The sequence below is a fragment of the Strigops habroptila genome, chromosome 8 (genome assembly GCF_004027225.2).
Source record: "Strigops habroptila isolate Jane chromosome 8, bStrHab1.2.pri, whole genome shotgun sequence".
NCBI lineage: Eukaryota > Metazoa > Chordata > Aves > Psittaciformes > Psittacidae > Strigops > Strigops habroptila.
The window spans coordinates 55623427-55646275 of record NC_044284.2 but is presented as its reverse complement, the minus strand read 5'-3'; the positions used below and the strand labels follow the sequence as shown (position 1 = coordinate 55646275).

At 40.1% G+C, this 22849-nt stretch overlaps 1 protein-coding gene across 9 annotated transcripts in view; it reads right to left on the bottom strand.

Annotated features, from left to right (window-relative positions):
* ELAVL4 (ELAV like RNA binding protein 4) overlaps positions 1–22849 on the bottom strand; it is an 83078-nt gene that overhangs the window by 22093 nt on the left and 38136 nt on the right. For all 9 annotated transcript variants that reach the window (XM_030494319.1, XM_030494315.2, XM_030494313.1 and 6 more), the window contains exon 2: positions 20851–21091. In XM_030494319.1, the coding sequence (XP_030350179.1) occupies positions 20851–21079 (229 nt within the window). In that variant the 5' untranslated portion in view covers positions 21080–21091. The remainder of the gene's footprint in view (positions 1–20850; positions 21092–22849) is intronic.

Below are 22849 nucleotides of genomic sequence, written 5' to 3'. Positions count from 1 at the left end.
CGACATTGACCAAGAAGGAGCTGAACTCTGAGCACGAAGCCTGGAGCAGAAATACTGTAAAGATACTTCCCATGCCATGCCTTCCTCTTCTAGTCTACCCAGATATTTTATACAGCCCCAATCTCTGTGCCGCTGAACACATCAAATCCTTAATATGTTGAATCCTAAACAGTCTTAGGCAGAAGGAAGCCATTCTCCAGGAAATTAACCTCTTTTATGGAGGAAGGAAGAGACACAAGGATCAGGGCTTGGATAACCTGAGTTTGCGTCCCAACTTTTCCCCATAACAATCTATGGACCTTCAGAGGTATGTAGGCAAAAGGAGTAGCTGACAAGGCCCCGGGATTTATGTCAGTCTGAACATGGGCTTCCATGTCCAGCCACTGTTACTCTCAAGGCACATGGACTGACCAACCTCTACAGCATATATAATGATTTTTAATCATCTCTCCAAGAAACATTCTCACTTCTGTATATACTTCTGCATGGAAGAGACCATTGAGAACAAACCCACTCACAAAACAAGCTATAGGGAAGAAAAGTAATGGCAATAGAAGAATGGCAAGAAAATTCCACAAACTCCTTTCCTTGGAGTTCTCCAGTAAGACTATTCAAGTTATTTGGATACCACCATTTCCAATTCTCACTACCAACTGAAACCAAACAAATCTTTTCTCCAAGGTGAAGGACAAGGAATACCGACAGGAGCAAAGCTGTCTGTACGTATGCCTGCACAATCTGGCTAAAACGAGTACACTGTCAGACAATTTAGCTTAGAATAATAGGTACATAGAAACATGTTTTTTTGTCAGTATATACTTCTGAACATCATGAAATACATGTAACTTGTAACAGAATTTAAGGCCTGTTACTAATAAGCTACTGGTCATGATTTCATATCAAATACATTAATTACTATGTTGGCTGTATTACATTCTCAGAAGAAGGGGTGGGTCTACTCAGCATCCTGAGCACTGAATTTGTATTAATTCAAGAAAAAAACCCTTTTATCTTGAAAACCAAACCCCACACCCTTTGCAGCCAAGTGAAACCTTGGTGCAATTGATTCAACCAGCAAATTCCAGTTGCTGCTTTCTGCCATACGCCTTTCTTTGTACCAGTATGGGCGAAGGAAGAAAATCTTTCAAGATCTTTCCACTCCAGGGGTACATTTTGTTTTATTTTGTATTTTCAAGCATCCCTCCTCAACACCATCATTTAATGGCGACAAACACGACCTCCCATCAGTCTCAAAAAGAAAATAAACCCAGAAAACCAATAATTTGTGAAGAGCATTATGACTGCTGGCAGACATCATAAAGTTTTAGTGTATTAAGTATTTACAGCTAAAGAACCAAGAAAATATATATCCGGCTAAAAACATTATTTTCAAATTACTCTCAAGAGCAATACACCTTATGTCAGACAAAACAGGCTCCAGATACAAAAGAACTAAAAATTGGTAGAGAAAGAAGGATTTGTTCTAGAATATGGTGAAGCAGTAGGAACTTTGGGGGTTTTTTTTCATCATGTACTCTTATTGAATGTATTCAAAAAGGGTAACATTTCTTTGGACGCAATCTGGCAGCATGAAGCAAGCAGCTGGACCTCTCAGTGGGATCCCACACAGACACTGAAGTTCATTCCCATGCTACACTTCCCAGGAACAGCACCGTAAATAGTAAATATTTTCTGTGATTTGGAATCCAGTAAGTTCATTGCATGCTGTGATTCAGTAGGGCAGGCAAGAGATATTTCTAGACGATCCTAAAACAACACCTTGTTGTATCACTACCACCATTGCTCTTTCTGAATGTTTTATCTAGCTTGCAGAAAATGCATAGTGGACCTCCCACGACCTGGTAAAGAACAGGTCTAAAAGTGAGCAATAACAGGGCTAAAAATTATCACAGACTTGACAGTCTTAAACACGTATAAAGCCAAGCAAGTAATGTACACATTTCGTATTTCAGCAGGCTCCATTTCAGGGATGAAAATCACCAAGATTAAAATAAATCACAAGAAAGGATATGGGAAAATCAATATATCCCATTTATGACATTTATCCACACAATAAAACCTGCAACCATGTAAAAAGCGGTGCCAGTTGAAGACTTGTACCTGCCTTTGCAAGCCAATTCAATATTTAAATTAAGAGATAAAGTGAGAACAGATAGAACCAATGTAAGTTAGAACAGAAAAATACATGGAAACAGAGAAACAAAAATAATTAAAAACACCCCCCCCCCAAATCTCTGGCTTGTAAAGGTCAGAATTACAAAAACTACTTTTATTTTTTAGATTACAGAAAAAAGATCCCTTAACACTCGTGCTGACTCAGTAGCAGATGGTAACAGTGCAAAGAAAACAGATGTGTTATGTACACCTGAAAAAAGCTATATAAAGTACTAACTAGCAACGCAGGTAGATGTTAAAACAGGAGCTCCTAAAATTCTACATGTTTAAATGAGATGATCTGGATTACTTGCATAGAATAGACTCCAAAAAAGGGCACAAATGGCTCTCCTGCCATTTTCAGTAATTCTTACTGATTACTGAGTGCTGAACAAATTCCAGAAGCTTGGAGGAAAGAATTTGGCATTGAAATTCAAAAAAGGAGAACTGGATGACCCAAGTAATTTGAGGTCCATCAGTCTAATGCTGAGCAAGGCAAAATTACAGAATATTCAATACTGGACTCTAATAATAAAGAATTAGAGAGGGGTAATAAAATCAATGTCAATCAAATTAGATCTATGGAAAATAGATTCTGTCAAACTAAACTGACATCCTTCTTGATGAGATTACAAGTTTGACTTATAAATTTTAAGAATGTCAATTTAATAGCATTGATATACTTGGGTCTTCCACAAAGCACTTGATTTGTTACTGCTTATTAATTGACTAAACCAAAATTAACATGGCACACATTAAATGCATTAAAAAAATAATGAGTGAACATGTCTAACTGGGAATTGTGAATAGGAAATCACTTGAAAGTGTTTTCCTACAGGTCTGCCTCAGGAAACAGATCTCTGCCCTAAACTCTATTTCCATCGATGAGTGGAAAAAACCAAACTCCTTCCTCCTGAAGATCGACTGCAGAAAAACAGGACAAGAGGATAAGAACAAAGAGGACAAAGAGAAGGTGCAAAGCAATTTAAGCTCCTCAGTAAACTACAAGTAAGTACATTTAGGTAGCACAAACCCAAGACTACATCCCAAAAAATCAAGTTAACTATGGCACACTTTCCAAATGGGAAATGAAGGATCCATACAGGGTGACGCATCACCAACCACCTCTCAAGCTTGCAATACTGCTGAAAGGGTTAACACAATTCTTCTTGGCATAAAAGCCACACGCTCAAAAAGGGAAATAAAAATCACTGTTTCTGATCTGGCTGTGTGCTTTGCTGCTGAAGGGCCGTGCCTAGTGCCGATGTACGTCCTTCAAGAAAGATACCGATGCCTTGGTGATGGTGCCATGAGAAGAGACTACAGCACTGAAAAACTCTCTCAGCTGAAAGATGGGGCCACAATCTGTCAACCCAATCAAAAAAGGTTAAGTTGAACCTCAAAAGTACTGCATTAGTACTCATCTGAAGTACGGATTCCCTTTTTTTTTTTAATAATGTCTCTCCACCAGATAAAACATGGAGCTACATATCCAAACTCCCCTTACTTGGTGGTTGAAACAGTGCAAACCAGACTAGAAACAACAAAGCAAAAGCTGTTTTTCTGGGGGAGGCCTTTATTCTGTTTTCGACATTGAAAGCAACCACATTATTTTAACTACCTACCAACGGTTTTGTCAGCTTTTCTATCACTGGAAATTCCAGATTTTATTTTTTTTTCCCCTGAAAGCCATGCTCTAGCTCAAGCAGGAATTAATTCAGGGAAGGTTTTGGTGAGATGCGTTAAGTATTTAGTAATCTCTTCTACTCTAAAGCTCCAGATACAGTGTTCTTGCTGGTTGTTCCTCACACAGCTTCTGCTGCAATCATTACCACAAGCAAGTACAAGTAAACTACCTTTTTAGACAAATTTGACACCTTTCTATTGCTGGAAACTAAAAGCACCTTATAGAAGAGTACAACTTTGAATTGCTCACCTGTGACCAGATAAATTTAAAAAAAGTTTTAAAAATATCCTTTTTCTCTTGAAAATAAATTACTCTGGACTGCAAAGTTACATCAAAGGACCATGGTCGCCATTGTAAACAGTCACTCATTAAAACAAGCACAGAATGGGACAGCAGCAATGCAAACTGCCTTAAATTATGGTTTTGTTGTCCCTTGCCCAAATGTAAAGCCTAATTAAAGCTGCCCTCCTGACAGCCATAACATGAACGGCACTGAGCACCGACGCTTTTCTCTGACATAATCCCTTCCTTCAGAAGTAGGCCATGTCTGACAGCTCATCTCATATTAGCCAGGCAGAAGCTGTCAGACAGTAACAGCCTTCAGTCACTCTGGGTTTGGGACCAATGATAAATAATGCTCGCCATCAATTACCTAGAGCTTTCTGACTCCAACACTTGCCTGTTCCAACTTTGGTGGATATTTAGGGGAAGAAACTGGTGCCAGGGTGAGCTTCTCTATCGAAGCAGCTGACCTCAACTTGCTGTCCACCCATGACTCTTGCAAGCAGACCTTCGCATGCTCTTCAACCATCCCCAAAGATTCTCATGAACTGGGGATGTTCCTAGTAAGTATGGATGCCACATGGCTTGGCAAGGAAAGCAGCAAGCAAGAAAGACGGGCAAGAGAAAGACTCATCATGCCCTCCATCTCCTAAGTAAGAGTAACAGAAGAGACATACTGACACTCAAGGTAAGCCCTGCTCCAGCTAGTCCCATTTTCAGAGTGCAACTCTGAAAGCCTCCAAACCATTTCAGAAATGTTTCAAACACATTCCTGGAAGGACAAAGAAGGACTGCAACTCATTCTTTCTCATTCTAGGGGCTTTCGGAGAAGGTTACACAAATACCTTTGAGAAGATACATTCAGAATGTACAGAAAGGGTCAAGTGAATTGCCTGCCTTTTTTTTTTTTGGTTTCTATGACAGTTGCCAACAAACAGAGCTGCTGTTTACCTAAAAGAAGGAGATAAGCTACAGAGAGAAGATTCAGGTCAAGGAAAAACGAGATCTCGTCATGAGACCAGTTCAAACCCTGCTCCTTGTCTGATGCCTTTTTATACCAGCAATGTCAGTCTCATTCATCCTCTATCCCTTTATCAAGGAGAAGCACCTGCTGACACCCCAGCAATGCACACTGCAGTCACAGGAGAGGCAAACCAGGAGGGAAGCAGCTTCTGCGCACGGTTGCTCCTAGGACCAAACAATTAAGCTAAGGCTGTCACTGTCACAATTCACTGTAATCCGACTGTGAAGGGTAGCTTGTTCTGTGCTTAGTGCAGTTCTTTATCACAGCATCCATTTAGTCTATAGCTTATTTAGAATACAGACTCCCTATATTTGTACAGACCAGTATTTATTTAATATGTGTTGTCCATGAATAGCAAGGAAACACCCTCCTCCTATTACAATATATCACTTTTTCAAGAATTCCAGGAAAAATGTGTAGTCTTTCTCAAAGCAAAAATGAGAGAAGGATGAGTAGTAAATAGCTTGTGTTTGGCCTTTTGTAGGAAGGTAACTGGGCACAAGTTTTGTTTAGGAGCCTTCCATCAAATTACTGTATTTCAGGTGCCCTTGTTAGTTCTTTTGAGACGATTCCCCTTCTAAATTACTAATGTCATCTGTATTTAAATGCAATCCAGCCTAGAGCCCCAGATACGCTTTGATGCTACAGTGCACTTACAATTAAGGAGCATGACTTATCCTTGGTTAAAAACAGCCATCAACACAACTTGAGTGTCAGCAGATCCTTCTGAATATCCTATCTGAGAGGAAAGCCAGGTTCCAAACTTACTCTGGGATACTGTTACAACAGATCCCCTCTTAAAAGCCATGTCTGTGGTTTCCTAATAAATAAATGAGCAAATCTAAACCCAAACCTCGGAGAAAATCCACAGGCTGAAGCTTAGCTCTAGCTAGAGCACCTATAAAGGCACATATGCTGACACAAACCTGCTCAGATGGGACAAGACTGCTCAAGCCAACTCTTCCCCTAAGGCATTAGAGCCCTGATCCCCAACTAGCAAAGCCTGGGCCCTCTCCATAGAAATCCACAGGGAGAAAATTCCTATCACTGCCTTAAGCTTGGCAGTGCCAGAAAGACTGGGATAAAAGCTCAATTTGTGCAGGAGACAAGCCTTTTTGGGGGGCTGAGGGTGTCACAAGTTGTACAATGAGCTCCCATGGGAGCTCTACACACACAGGATTTAATAAACTCCAGCCGAAGTGGAAGGAGCTTCTTTGCACCAGGCCTTCTCCAACAGAGACATTGCTACATGATTAAAAACATCCCCCAAAGGAAGCCCTTGCGAACGGCATGCTGCATCCCACGTAAAACTCTCCCTCTGGGAGAGGATAAGAGAGGGAAAATGAACCAGACATACAGACAACACTCACTCAATTTTAATATCTGAATGGGAAGTGCCAGATACCATGACAACAAGCCTAGAAAAATAAAAGGGGAATAAAAAAGTGTTGCCCAAAATGTGAAACAAATCCTATAACCGCAGCTAAAGCGATCAAATGATTAGTGCCAGTGAGGTTACTGCAACCCCTGGACTGCCACATCTGTCTGGAGGAGAACCACCAGGACCTGAACACAGTGACCTCCAAAATGAAGCCAGACCCTGAAGACCCAATTGCAAGCTCCCCACAACAGAAAGCAATGTCATTCAACCAGCACCTTGTGAGTCTGAAAGCTTGACTTCACCAAGCAGTGCCAGAGAAGATTACGCAAGTTTTGTCCTCCTCTGTAGTTTTGACAAATCCCTTAATGCAAGACAGTGTAATTTAATGTCCTGATTTTCAGAGATGCTGAAGCAGTAGCAGTTTTCATGTAAATTAAATGCCAATTGGCAGTAGCTGCTATCCCTCAAAATTAGACACAGCAACGATTCTGATTCTGTAATAGCCCCCCTCATCCACCCAGAAAAGAGGACAAGATGGAGCATGCTTTGACTGAGCCTGCTGCTGCTCAGCACCACTACGTCCTTCCAAAAATCCTACTTCCACAGAAATTTCAAGAGGACTTTCAAAAATATGCAATTACTCCATTTTAAACTTGACCATACCAGCAGTAAAATGCCTACTCTTGCAAACTGTGCAATCTCTTACAGGCTTCCAGCATGTCAGATGTTCTGCATCTCACCTGAAACAAGACTTTGCTCTTAACTGCATACTACACAGAGTTTTAAGAAAGTCAGCTGCGTAATTACTGTACCTGAGGACATGGACTAATCTGCATGCAAAGCTTAAGTGCCAGTTTGAGACAGATGCTGCTGACTTGGCTGGAGTCTTCTGCAGTTCCCATTACTGTAGCATGGAAGCATTTTATCTCTGTAACGCACCTTTCCTCACAACCACCACAGAGGAAAGCATTTATAGTCCTATTTTGGAGAAGAAACACTGAAAGGCATCAAGATTTCCACTGTGAACTTGGACAGAGTAATACAGTCACTAGAACAGGGATCTCAAACTGCATCTCCCCCAGCCTAAGACAGTAACCTTATCATTGGACCATTGTGAGCTGTGCTGGGCTGAAGATATCTTGTAAACAACACGCACATGTCATACTGCAGAATATATTATCCTCCTTTTTATTTTTTGTTTTTCTGCTTTTATCAGGTTTAAGTGTAAAACTGGATTTTAAGCATGGGTGTGCTCATACTACTGCAAGCTACTGATTAAGTACGTTTTCAGAAGCTACTGTTCCTGACATAAGACAACTCAGTTCCATTTCTGAACAAATATTTGGATTCCCCCCTGCCCCCCAGTTTACATCTCTTGATTCCCCCTTCTTTTCATCTTCTCCTCCCCCTTCCTTCAAGGAGCACACAGCCTCTGAATTAGCAGCTGTTCTGAGAAGAGCAAGGCTGCACTCCTCCCCGCTTTGTCCCAGAACAGAACAGGGACTGTACTATAAAAATCCAGTGTTCTGGGGACAGGCATGAATGGACAAGAAACAGCCATGACTTGTCTATCCCGAACAGTAAATTCTATGCTAAAGAAGAGACGAATTAAACACGAGAATGCAGACATTAGAAACAAAAGGCTAAGTTAAATCAATATTCAGTAAGAAAAAGTGAAAGCAAATAGGCCCAGAAAAAAAGGAAAGACATACCAGCACTTTAAGAATGATAAGCAGTGGTGTGGAAAGTAACTGCATCAGGAATTAAAGAAGTTACTGAATTACATAAAGCATACAGTATGTGATAGGAAGCCTTTCACATCCCAAGTAGACAATGTCACATCACAGGGATGGGATACAGCATCACTTGACCAGTGGTACATAGAGAATGGTAAAGACTGCACTCAACTATAACAAGAAGTGTATGTACTGGAGATTCGGAAAGCAACAACCTGAAGGGAACCAAAGCTTCAGCAACCACCAGGTTTTATAAAATCAAGAATGACTTAAAGCTTAAGAGAAACTTAGGATGCGACATTACAAGTGTCCAGCATTAGAACTGAAATATGCTATCCTTTAACTTGTGACTAAAAGGAGATGGAAAAGCCTATAGATACTTCAAATGTGTAAAGACTATGACTGGAGATGAAATATTAAAAGTGTGCTAGTTATCACTGTTATTCAGAAGATGAAATTAAAAAGAAGGTAAAATTCACAGAGTCTTAAACCAAAGAGAAAATGCACTAACAGCATGAATCAGTAGGTCATAGAAGAGGTACTTCCTTCATCATAGCAGACTTACCTTCCCTTCCTGCATCCCATCCCAAATGCTGGTATTTGAGATTCAGATGAAAGTGGAAGGCAACTAAAAGAAATTAATACTGAACAACGAAGCAGAAACTGAAAGCAAACCAAAAGAAACCGATTTTTTTTTCCACTGGTCAGGCTTCAACCACAAGGGACAGTATATTCAGATGAGGGATCCCATAGTGTAACATCTGCACAAGTTTGGTACAAATGTATCAAAATTTGCACCAAAAAAAAGTGATTCCAGACAGAGAGAGTCAAAGCTTATGGGAAGACTGTAGTCGTGAGTGGTGGAGGGATGGGGACAGGAAAGGCAGGAGGACAGAACCACAACAAAGCCTGTGCACTGACCAAGGTTTCCACCCTCACGATGGGTCAGAGAACTGGAAAGTCACTTGTGGCTTAACAAAGTAACACGCAACCTGGTTTTCAGGAGAGATTTTTGTTATCTGGATAAAAGAGAATGTGCTCTCTCACTGAAGAGCTATGCAAGCAGAGGAATTGTGAAAGGAAAGGTACAGCTAAGACGAGAAAATCCAGTGCACCCTCAAACCTGGAAACATTTTATAAGGAAACAGTGGCAGTAACACTTCCAGTCTAAAGGAAATGGCAGAGGCATATAAAACTGGAAGAAAACAAGACTTTGTTTTGCAAAACAAGAATATTAAGTAGGACATAACAATACACTGCAGCAGCAATATCCGAAACCCAGTGACTGCAAATTCAAAAAGCCCTGGTAATTTTGTCATTAAATGATTTAATTCAGCAACATTTAAGGTTTTGTACCTCTGCCTCTGACAAACAACAAAAAACAAAAGCCACCACAACACTAAGAAATTTCACAGTAATTCCGAACAGTGATTCAGAGCACCTATTCTGTCTCATAAACAGCCTACTAATTAAAACTCTTTGAGCTCTACTAACCAGTTTTTCCAATGCACAGAGGAAAGTAATTTATTCAAGACCAGAATGCAAAGTTTAATATTAGCCACACAACCTGCGACTACAGCATTTTTAATGTGATCAGCAAAAACATAAATAAAAGCTGCAACCTGACAGCTATGAAGGTTAATCTGTAATAGTTAGATTTACGTAGATTACTTTACACAGCATCTGGAAAAATGCTGAGAGAAGTAAAGCCACTTTATCGTAGTCCAAAATGTCCTACCTACAAGAATTTCACTATCCATCAATACTTAAGACTGCAGAGAGCCCACTCAACAAATCTGCATTCTGCATTGAGACAGACCTTTCAAACTTTAGAACAAAGAGCAGAAATTGAAGTATATTTCAAATGTTTATAATATTCCTTTTATGTACTTGCAGGTAATAGAGGTAATGAAAAAGAAAAGTGCTTAAAAGAGAAATTATCATGACTTCTTGTGTACAAATCTTTTCCTTTTAAAGGTGGCAGATTTCGTCTGTATCAGCCAACACCTTCTCCTGTGACACTATCCACTGTATGGCACTGGAGGTACCATGTATTGAAGTCATGATTACAAGCCATTCTTGCTGGCCGACCACCACCAAAACCAGCACACATTTTATGATACGCAACTCTTGGAAGAAACTTTTTCACAATATTAAACATGTAGGTGGTAAACAAAGAAGGAAAACATACATATTTTTCCTTTTGTTTCCAGTTTGACAAGTACCTAAACATACCTAACCTGAAGCAAATAAGTACAACAATCCTGCCACCAATGAACAAAACCAAGGTAACAAAGCAGTTATTCCAATGTAGTAGACAGCATAAGGGGAAAAAAATGTTACCAGTCAAGCTCCCAAGCTGTTCATACTGGTTTGTGCCTGGTTGGTTGGTTTTGTTTTAGACAAAGTGGCTTCCAGAGTAGGAAAATATTTAAAGAAAAAGTAGAGAAATGGGAGAAAGATGCACTGGTAAATAGAAATGACACAGATATAGCAAAGGATAAAAGAGGAGTCTAAAAAAGGAACTGCTGGAGAATACTTTTTTCTTGTTCCATGTTCTATATTCTCCTGCCCTACCTACCATCCTCACAAAGGGGAAAGTCAAAACACCCCCTACATCTAACCAACAGCATCCTAAGGAAGAGGAGGTCGGCTTCATTTTGTGGGTCCTAGAATGCTGTAGTAATAGGAAGCCTATCGATATCTAGTTTAAGGTGCTTTAAAATGTATGTGAACACGGTTATCTGTATAAGGCAGTAGGCACATTAGACCTCCTACCACAGAAACAGCAGCCCCTCCAGTACAGTATGATTAATTTCATACTGGCAATGCTGCCATTTGTTTGCTTGCAGGTGAGTATGACACAGCTTTTTGTCCATCTGCTTTTGCAACACCCCTTAAAAACCATTAACTGTGAGAGAAAAAAAACCCCAAACACAACAAAACCCAAAAAAACCAGTCTGGGCCCTTGTGAATAAAAATAATAGAAACATTCAGGTTTTCTCCCCTCAAGCTGATATATTCCACTGACTAAACAGATGCTGTGAGAGTCATAAGAACAGCAGTACTAGGTCAGAGCAGAAGTCTGCTTAGTCCAATATCCTGGAAGTCAGTAACTTCAACTGAAATTCCTAGCAGGTACAAGTAGCAACATCTGCAAAGTCAGTGACGGATTCTGCTCAAGAAGAATGGAGAACAGCAGCTATGTCCAATAAACCCCATCAGGGAGTCAGCCAAAGCAGAGCCAGTGAGCAAAGTCAAAGAAATGGATTTGGATTTCAGTGATAAAACGCTTTCTTCCCCTCCTTCTCTACTCTTTTTGGAGTCAACATCTCACAGGGATGAGGACCACAAGACTATGGCATCACAGAAACAGAAAACATAGCCCCTGAGCAAAACCTGTCTTAATAGGCATGCATAGATGCAGAAAGGCTTGAACAAGACTCAGGCTGTCCCACACATAGTTTACAAAGTCAGTGGCTGCAATACTCTCTCAATGACCACTCCAGGAATGAAGCATAGGACATGAAGTAGAATGCTGTTGAAATCTAAAGATGTATGCTTGTGTGTTGGCAAACGCTCAGCATCAGAACAACTTCCAACAGCCAGTAAGATTACCGAGAAGGTTATCAGTGCTGACTAAGCATGCAATTGCCAGTGAGCTGCATATAAAGATTGCTGGACTCCCAGTTCAGGCAGCAAAAGAAACTCCTTTAAATAGGAGAAATCAATAGATGGTGAGCAGCATAAAGGATGTGCAAGTGTAGAAAACTGTGGTAAATCCCCCTCTCTGCGTGTTCTTGTATGTAACAACATAAACTAGAAATAAACACCTCTTAACCAGAAGTCAAATTAAAATGACATCCTAAGTTTCATGGGATTTTGCATGGCTCTTCTGGCTGTAAAGAAAAGCACCTTGCACGCTAGGAAGTCAAGTGATGATCAGCTCTGCAGCAGAGAAGGCGCAAGAATTTCCTGACTCACTGAGAAACAGCTACTGCAGGCAAGCCAAATAATCCTGGTCATAAGATTACTAAACACCACCTTAAAGCCAAGAAGAAACTCATAATACAGCACTGATAAAAAGCAGTCTTGCAAAAAGGGAGAGCAGGAAGTAAACCACTTTCAAAACCATTTAGACTGGTTTTACACAGGTCACTTGTACTCTTGGACAAGTTGTCTCACAAGAGCACTTGGGGAGACAGGCAGAGGTGACAGCCACAGCACAGCCGTATTGCTTGTTGGCACTGGCTAAAGGGCAGGTGGTCTTGAATAGCAGGGAACAGATGAATTGATGGCTAAGTCAGCCTCAGAGCCCTGACAGGTATCTCTCGGTGTGCTGTCTACTGCTGCCCCGAAAGACCGTGCCTCAGCTGGAAGATAGTGCATCATTAGCGGACACCGCTGCCAGTCTCCCTGAGCTTTCCTGGAACTCTCTCATTCCTTTCACCCTCTTTCTCCTTGTCCTTCTTGGACTAAAAGGAAGTAAGAGAAAGGGTCAGGGACAGAAGACCTGTGCTTGAGTGCTGAAGCACAGTGTCTGTGCTTCTAGAGGGACAGGCATTACAAGTGAAAAAGGACAGACAACACAGGAGGTTAAGGACTGACTGTCATCAGAGAGTTCCACCATTTCACCTGGCTGTTCCCTGGTAAACAGTTAATCTTCAATGCGGATGATATGAAGGATGCAAAAGAGTCTCAGACTAGAAAGTCAGCAGACACACTGAGAAGCCTCATAAATAACCTTCTATCTGGAAGTCACGATTTTGGAGGTGTAGGTGTGCTTGTGCTGTTGAGGAAAATCATACTGCTAATCCTTCCTCACTAGACTTGATGGAAAGGTGATGCTATTTACGCAAACCAAGCCATCAAAAACGGTGAAGAATAACTAAATATGCATTGAAGACATTTAATACCCTTCAGAACAAGCTTGGGATTGAAACTGCTGGAGTTAATTGGAAAGCTCTTTCACAGCACAAGGGTCACGCCTCCCTGCTTTCTGCCTATGTGCCCCAACACTCATTTCAACTGCTTTTTTCCAATAATCAAGAAATCAAAATTCTTTTGTTCGCCAGTGCAGAGTATGCACCAGACAACTGCAGAGAGGCGATAAAGAAAATGACGGATGCAAATCTGACCATTTTCCTCAGCACTTAGAACAGACATCAAACCATGCCAAACATGGTTCAGAAATCCAGCACTAAGACCCTTGCTACTGGTTCTACGCTCCTTCCCTCCCAGTGCTCATAAATTTAGTTCAGATAATGCAAATCTTCATTTAGATAATCAATATTTGAGGATTGTCTTGAATCTGCAGCCCTTAGAACAGGATACGCAACACTGAAATTAGGTTTATCTCTGATGAAGAACAGAATACACTTCAGGAAATAAGGAGCTATAAAAATGAAGTAAGTAGGCTACTAAATTAAGATCAACTTAAAGGTATTAATGACATTCACAGTTATATATTTAGTCTCAAAAAAATAATTCTAAATTTTAGGTTTAAAAGACTCTGAAGCACATCTGGTTTTTTTCATGTCTTTAATATTTTATTTTCTGCACACTATTGGAGGTACCTGAAAAAAGATTATAACCAAAAACTGAAGCATGCTCTGTTTTCCATCTGATTCACAGAAAGCATTTTCTTTTTTTCAGCTCTAAACCACATTATTTTAGACTTCTGCTTTTCTGGGCTCTTCACTTTCAACTGCAGTTGTACTTCTCTACCTGACCACTCTTCTCTCAGTGCATTTTGACCATGCACTCAACACAAAGAAATGATTACCATACGAGTCTCCTCTATCTACTAAAATACAGTGAGGCCAATCTACAATTCACTTAACCTGGTATTATTTTTCAGACAAAAGAACTCTAGCAGAGTACTCTGCTGCATAAGTATTTTTTTCTATTTCAGCAAATATTAAGTCTTTTGCTTGCAAGGAAGTAAAATGCAAAGAACTACACTGCTTCTTACAGGATTCCCTATACTGCCAGTTTGAGGAGCACTACAAAATACTGCCTTTAAATGCAATCAAACCAAATGCCAAAATTGTGTTCACTTTGAAATGGTGAACACCACAGTAAGTTTGGTTTGGTTTTTCTTTCCCTGTTCTGAAGGATTCTGTTAATTCTCATCTACTACTGGAACAAAGCAACTGCTGCTAACACTCAGTCTAGTCTAAGAAGATCTGTAATGATCTTTACAAGATCTGTAAATGATCAGAGATCAGTGACTAGTTACCACTGCTTTACGGAGAATTACTAAAAACTCCTTCCAAGTCAACAAGGGAATAAACCACCTCTACAAGGTATTTTTCTCCTAAACCCTGTTATTAAGTGGGCTTATGCCATGAGGCATGACTGTTTACATACATTCTAAAGAGTTTATAAGTCTTATCTAACATAATCCCTACATTCTATAATCCTATCTGTTTAATGTATTTGAAGTGGAGAAAACCACTGGAACCAGTAATATCTCAAAATGGAAGGCACTTTCAAAGCACAATCAGTGAATTGGACATCAAATGTAAAAGTAGTTTATGCTCAGATTAGACTTTCAATCATTTAGGATCAGGTAGCAACACTGGGTTTTAAGTAAGCTATATTTATCTGCATATAGGTCATTTTTTTCTTCTAATCAGAAACGCTTTTGGTATGTCCTTTCACAAAATTCCCAGAGAAAACATGTAAAGCACTGATAGCCTTTGTATCTGAAATTTTCAGTGACTACATGTTCTATCTACATGTACATCTATCTACAGCTTCTATTTCCACTGAATAAAAATAAATATTCCCCCCCCATAACAATGTGGCACAATTTTACTAAAATCCCCACAATGTCCAGTTGAGTCTTTCAAATGCAGATATAACCATGCCGTGGTTACCTATTATCATGAACTGTATTATCAAAAGGCCTCTTTCCTTAATTCAATTTAACCATTAATCCTGTTTTTGCTTTGTCTCTTTCTGTTATGATGGGCTTTCAGAATCCCCCCTCAATCCCAAGATGGACACCAAGATCTCTCGCTCATGTCTTCTAACAGGCACCAAAACCTCCCATTAAAATAGCCAAAGCTTAGCTGCTGCCCAATGCAAACACTGGGCCAATACTAGAAGTCTTCTGTTGACTAAGAAAAGCTTAAGCAGTGTTTTTCTGTTACTGCATACTTGCCATCAGATTCAAGAGCTTCCCTCCTAGAGAATCTCACTATCGGGAAACATAACCGTACCTGGCTTCCTTCCCTCCTGCCTCCTAGGGTCCCTGACACAGTGTGCAGTTAATGGCTTCTGCTCCTGAGGATAGAGACCATCTCCACCCACTGCTTTCAAAACAGCTAGTGATTCCAGATGCTGAAACTAAGCTTGCTTAATGAGGCCCCCCCCATTTCAGGAAACTCCAAGCATGCAGTCTCTGAACAGCACATTCCATACAGAAACACCAGATCAGTGCCATCATTCACTGCACACATTTGACAAATAAAATCTGGGTCTTTGTTTTTTACAGCAGCACCTTTTTGGTACATGCTGGTAAGCTGGTCACTATACTGGGAGATAGGAGAAAAAATTCACAGTGGGCAGATGATACCAAGTTAACATAGTTTGGACATACTTCTGGACCAGAAGGGGTTCATAGTGGCTTGCTCAGAGCACAGGCAGAGCATCCTCCCCAGGTTAGGAATTTACTGGTCTCTATGGAGAAATGAACGCTGAACTCTGCTCACCTGGAAGGTATTTTCCTGTATTCTCTCATAGTGCTGCATTATTTCTGACTCTGCCCTTTTGTTAGCTTTTGCATCTTGGACCATATGTTTGAACATCTGAAGATGAGGAATGGACAATCCATAACCTCTGGAGAGGACTATAGGTAAAATGTTCAGTATTTCTTTCTCTTCTAACATGTGACAACACACAAATGCTACTGCTTTGAGTCAATAGCTTGCCTGTCCTGGATTTTCACTGGGATCATCAATATTTATACCACACTTACAATGCCATGATTATTTCTCAACTGTAGTTTTAATCTAAGTCTGCATCAGTCTTACTATAAATACCTAAAATGAAAATGAAAGATGTAAATCTTTGTGCATAATCTTAAAAAAATTGCAAATTCAAAAGGAATGATTTAAAAACAGAGTTGCATTTTGGACAGAGGAGCAATGAAGTTCCTGATTATGCATGCAGAGAACATCAAATTGTACCACACAGCAGGAATATGCAAACTCTGTCATAAGTTAAGTGATGCACAGAAATCCTGTATCAATAAGCATTCAGCTTTACAGTGCGCCTGGATTGTTGTAAGATACGAAAGATTGAGATCCAAAGATTCTTAGATACCAATCACTTGAAGATTCTGAGGTGTTAATTCCTGTGTAGATTACAGAGAAACAAAAATATAACCTTTTAGATCTCAGCTAAGGCCACCAAATCAATTAAAAAATTAGTAACAAACATCCCTTTCTCCCCCACACAATCTATGTCAACAAGGACAACTCACTTGGCCAGCAGCAAGTACAGTGCCTCTGATGGACACTATGCTGACTGGATCTTTTGTTTTCAAACACGGGACAAAACAAGTTCAGCATTTCTTCTCTCAAAATCTTCTGACGCATTCAAGCCCTCTCCTTCCCCGAGTTCAGTAAGATATCTATCACTGGCTTTCTCTGGACTAAAGGAAAAAAGGACATCCTCAATGCTATAAAGCTTAGAGTCGCTTGTAAGCGCGGACCCTCACATCCATCTGCAGCTGTAGCCTTCCTCTCTGAAGTCACCTCTTTCCATTTAACACTGCTCTAAAATGTTTATGCCATTTAGGTTTTTTTAACTCAAGTTCCTTCTCATTTTTTGAGAGCAGCTGATTAAACCTGAACAACTGGGTTGTTGGACGAAATATGCTGTAGCTATGAAATGGTACAGCAGGGACCAGTTTCACTGTTAATTTAAAATGCTAGAATTAATTAGGTAGTGTAAATGAAGAATTTAATAAGCACACTTTACAACCACAAGTTCTGCTTTTATTAAACACCCCTGCCAAATGAAGGCAACTATCTTCAGTCTGTTTTTCCTTGTCTCATTCCCTTAAAATCTCTGCAGTGAAAAAAAACCCGTTTTTCTATTGCAACCCCTCCCCCATAATTAAAATGTATGCCTGACTTCCATCTCCTCTTTCAAGTCATTAGCATCTTTTAAAAATGCTACTGTATATCCTGCCTGTTCTGAGAAGCTACCAAACAAAACCGAAGTTTACCATTTTGGTTTTGAATACCAAATTAAAGGCTGTCTTAGAAGCTGTCATTCCTATTCAACTCAGTACGGTGTACTACCAAATTAGCATATTTTTTTAGTAAAGGAATATGCCTGTTTAAATATGTGTCTTTCCAAAGCGAGGGGTAACATCACGAATCAATTTTCTTAAAAAACCCTACTACTGCTCTAAGCCTGAAGAAAGACTCAGAGCAGATTATTCCTGACATATATTGTTTAATCGATTTTAAAATAAATACAGAAGTTCAGATCAAAATCTCTCAAAGGGATCCTCTGTATATTTAGAAGATCTTGTTTAGCTTTGAACCCCTTAAAAAACCACAGTATTTTGGGAGCCTAGGCATTATTTCACAAAAATCCATGCAATTCTTCAACAGGACAGGGGAAACCTAATCTTTCCCATGAAGCAATTCAATCCTATCTAGCCTCAGAAACACAGTCGAGATTTTCTAATATGGTTTTGCCAGGGTAACTACTTAATGGCATTTTTTGGTTTATGACCTTTTCTATTTTTCTTGAAGCAACCTTTTTATTCTGGTTTTCCTTGATTTACCTGGTATTTTACCTTAGCAAGGAAGAGACAAATTTACTATCTATGAAGACAACCCATATTTTTCATGGAAAGAGCTCCAGTGTTTGTCTAGAGGCATACTACAACAGTGCACACTTAGCTAAGAGGTACTAAAACCATGAAGTTTTGAACAGAAACAGTGAAAATCCCCAAGCAGATGAAACCTAAATTGTTTCAGACTTCTACCAGTTCAGCAAGAATAGCTTAAAGATATACTGTTTCTTCTGTAATCCAGCTTTCACTGTCAGAAAACCTACACTGATTTTTAATAAGAGAAAAAAGCAGAACATCCCGAGAAGCCAGCCATTCCTCTAACAGGCTACTGGCATACTTCCACCCCTCCCCTCCCAATAAAACTCATAAAATCTCAGAAAGCCTAATGAAGAACACACTTACATGATGATCCGGAAAGATGAGCTGGGTATGACCTCAGTGCATTTCCATTTTGTTACTCTCAATGTTCTAAGAACCTTTTAAAACACAGACTGTGTCTGGCAGAGGAATGCATTCGATTTACTAACTCAGAATTCAATCTGAGCAATGAACACGCATCCTAAAATTTAGTAATGTTGCACAATGCCTTGATAACAGGCCTGAAAACCTTGGCAGATTAAATTCTATTTTCAGAAATGGCACAAAGACTTCAGAGGACGAATTTTCTTTGCGAATATGGTTCTTTTGTACCTGTATCACTTTTTAGAACAATATGTAGGCTCCTCAGTCACTTAGAGGTGATGTCCTCAAAGCATCCAATTATTTTTAAGAAAGATTCCTTTAAAGTATTTTACTGCTCATGAAGATTTATGCACTTTGTATGGAAAGAAAAAGCACAGGCAAAGAACTACCCCAAGAATATGTCAGAAATTATACAGCAAACTTCTCACATCTTCAAATACAGAAACAAAAGCCTGGAGACGGAATGAAACAAAAAGAATACTGTTCCCAGCTGAAGAAGTAATGGCTCTCTGTCTAAAGACGGCCAATTCTCTGAAAACAACACAATATCTGAAGACTTGAAATTATATTGCGAGGGAACCACCATGAATTTGAGGGATGTGAAAAGAAAAAAACTCATGAAACACAGGACCTGCCATGATCAAAACTCAAGCTAGGCACACTAGCCTCCTGCAGATGAGGGTCAGGTATTCACTGCTGTCTGAAATAACTGAAGTAACCTGCAATTTACTTTCGTAGATTATTTTCAGTCTAAAAGAAAAACAATGGTATGGAGCTAAACTGGTCTGGAGGCAGATATCAAGGTCGCTATGTCACACTGGGATACTGGACCAGCTATACTTAGAAAAGTACTTCAGTTATTTGCATGGCAAATTTGGAGTGGGAGCTTAAGCAATTTGTTTTTAAGTAGGAAAAAAAAAGTAAAGAATAAATAACAGTCAATTCCATTTTTCAATCTTCCTTTTAATACCCCTGAAGCTGTGGCCAAATCAGAAGAGATACTGAAATAGATACATCATGGTCAATGTGCTGAAGAAAGCTCTGCCGGACTAGAGTTCTGAGGACTTGAGCTGCCCTGCAGCTACTGTCATTTGTTATGTGCCTTGTGTTCACCAGAACATTGCTGTATGTCAGGAAGTAAATAAAAAAGAAGCATTGCATGTTTAAAAGCACTAAGCAGATCCTCCTAATGCTGCCAATAACAACAGCTGCCAGGCTGTTATGGAAGTAGGTATGAAGATTTGCATTTTAATTCCTCATCTTTACATGGTGCCTCTTTCCAGAGCGCACACCCAAGTTGCCAGGAGTGCATCTGAGAGGAGACGGCTCCTCTTCTGGAACCCCTTCCTTCCCAAGGCTGCTGCTTTCTGTGCTAAACATAACAGCACTGGTGATGCACTGAAGAGCAGTGAAATTTCAGCTGTTCCCCACCTACGGTGCGAGCAGACACACAACCTATAAAACTAACCTATAAAGCAAGCTATAAAAGCTGACTGTTCATCCCATCATTTTCTTGCGCATCAGTGAATCCCTGGCTGCGGCAGCAAGGACACAGAGCAGGCTACATGCACCTACACCTGTCTACACCTCCTCTAGCGGTAATGCTGACATCTCTCCTCTTTAAGATATGATCTGTAATGGGAGGCCCTTCTTATTGTGAAGGCACCTTGCCAATGGGTGTTGCTTCATGTGGGAAAGTGTCACAGCAAATTAAAATGTTTTCAAGGAACAGAGTTCATTAAAAAATATCCATGAATGTCTGAATGAAACCGAGAGCAGTGGTACCCAACTACAAACCCCGTGCTGTGCAGAGCACTGTGGTAAACAACCTATGCATGCATGCATACAAGCATGCAGAACCATCCTGACTTCATAGCGTTAATATGCAAAATTTTGTGAAGGTATGGTGAGGTTCAAAGGTAGTCGTCAGAATTGGGAATGGTCAGTTGACTACTCTCCTACCACTTAAGTCAATGTTAAATAAAACCCAGAATGATCAGGAAGGTAATGTTATCATCTGAGCTCTGCTGCAAGAAGCTGCACAATGTGTTATATGCATGAAGACTCAATGTTCATACCTCCCCTCAGATCTGTATGGAGGCTGAAAGACAGGGGACTTCTCCTACAGCTGTTCTGTACCAATGAAAACTAAAGGCTTACCACGGTATCTGCAGCATTCCCTGTGCTAAGCACCTGCAATGTAAGCACCAAGGTTCTGCTGACCCCAGATGTAAACTGACTCTGATGCACATGAAGATAACACCACGAAGCACTTACCTGTAATTTTGTCTCTCACGAGTTTGCAGGATTCGATTTCACCGATGCTCCCAAAGAGACTCCTGAACTCCTCCTGGGTCATGTTCTGGGGTAAATAGTTGACTATGAGGTTGGTTTTGCTGTCATCTGTAGCAGCCCCTGTCTGCATGGGGGAAGGGCAGTTTCTACTGTTGCTGGAGGGTCCATTGGTTGTATTGGAAGTAGGGCCATTCGACACCTGAGGCTCCATGGTGCTAATTATCTACATCAACATAAAAGGAGAAAGGAAAAAAACCCTTAAGTTTCATAGATACAATAGCTATTTTTAAAGATACTTACAAACGAATGAGTAGGTAGCATTCATGGCCAATTTAGATACTTCAACAAAAAAACCCGGCTTGATTCCTCTGTTATTGTTGCAAAGTAGGTCATGCTAGTCTTTGGCTGTGAGCATATACTAAGATGCAGCTAAAAAACCCTTCTTTTTTTGTTAATGCGAAGCTGATTTCTGCTTTCATCACACAGCCATTTTCACAAATGTAAATTTAAACCACATAAATTTAATTATAATTTAAGGTAATAATCATAATTAAAATTATAGTTCCATTAAATCAGATGAAGTAAGTGTATGGCTCCATATGAAAAGGTAAAATATTTTACCTATTTAATAACTGTATCACAGAGTGCAATGACAACAACATTAACCAGGCACAGTCAATCTGCAATGTGTTGTCATTCAGATTGCCTTCAATTAATAAACTCAGTGTCCCAAGACATACCATTTACCGGTTCCAGTGATGACCTATATTCTCCAGTTATATTTTTCACTAACGAACTGACACCTCTTTAAATAATAAAGCCCTGGATTTGCAATCTTCAGAGATACAAAGGTCTTCAGATATTTACTGGAATCAAAAAGGTTTAATCAGAGAAAGGCTTATCAGGCGCAGGTGCAGGCTGGAATTTTAACAAGCACGTCTATCTGGAAACGTGAAACTCCAATTTTCACTGAACAGACTCAAATAGACCTTTCCAAAAAATGACAAATAAGAACCCAGCTTAGCAAAGTGCGCACAGGACAGTAGCCCCATTGTCACCAGTGCCACCAGTCACGTGAGTAAAGCTGCCTGCATGTTTATCTGCAGAATACAAGTTTAAACCCGAAAACTGTGCAGGCAGACAAAGGAAGCAGAAAAACGTGGGTATTTCAAGCCTTTTCTATATAGGTATTTGCCTCTACTATGGCTTCCAGCCTGCCTTCTGTCACCAGTGCTACAAGGGAAGGACATCATCTTAGCTGCAGACATCATCTTAGTCTCAAATCTGGATAAATTAAAGCAATGCAAATGGTGGCTTTTGCTCTCTACTGTGGAGTTTGCAATGTGCAGCTTCACTGGTGTCTCTTATCAAAGAGCATCCCTCGGATGGGCTCAGCCTCTCTCCACCAAAGACTCCATCAAATAATGCAAACTGCTGCCCTGGGCAAGAGACTGCACTGCCCAGGGACAGGGACAAACACAGGCAGAACTAAGGGCTAAGACACCACACACACTGAACCTTGTGTTCATCCGATCCTGTAATTATTATAATTACCCAAGACTTAATTTGCTTTCTTTTTTAAATCCAGGGAGGCACATGTTGTGACAAATTAGGCCTGTAATTCAGGAGGATGGGGGGGGGGGGACACACACATCAAAAAGGGGGTCTCTATTCCAAAATTAACTGCATGAGGGTGGCTCACACGAAATAGGTCATATTCTGGTCAATTCTACTTTTATTTACTTATTTTTCGTAATTGAAATGCTTCAGTGTTAGTTCAATGCCTCGTTTAGGAAACAATCCTCTTTTTCATCAATGGAAATAAGTTTTGAATTACCTTTATTTTTATTACCAAATCCAGGAATAGCAAACTTGGTTTTAAATGAAAAGAAACCTTGCCACATTGCGCTTAACAGAAAGGCTTAAGCGACACAGCAGAATCATTGTGAAAATAAATGCTGCAGGAATAGCAACTTCTTGA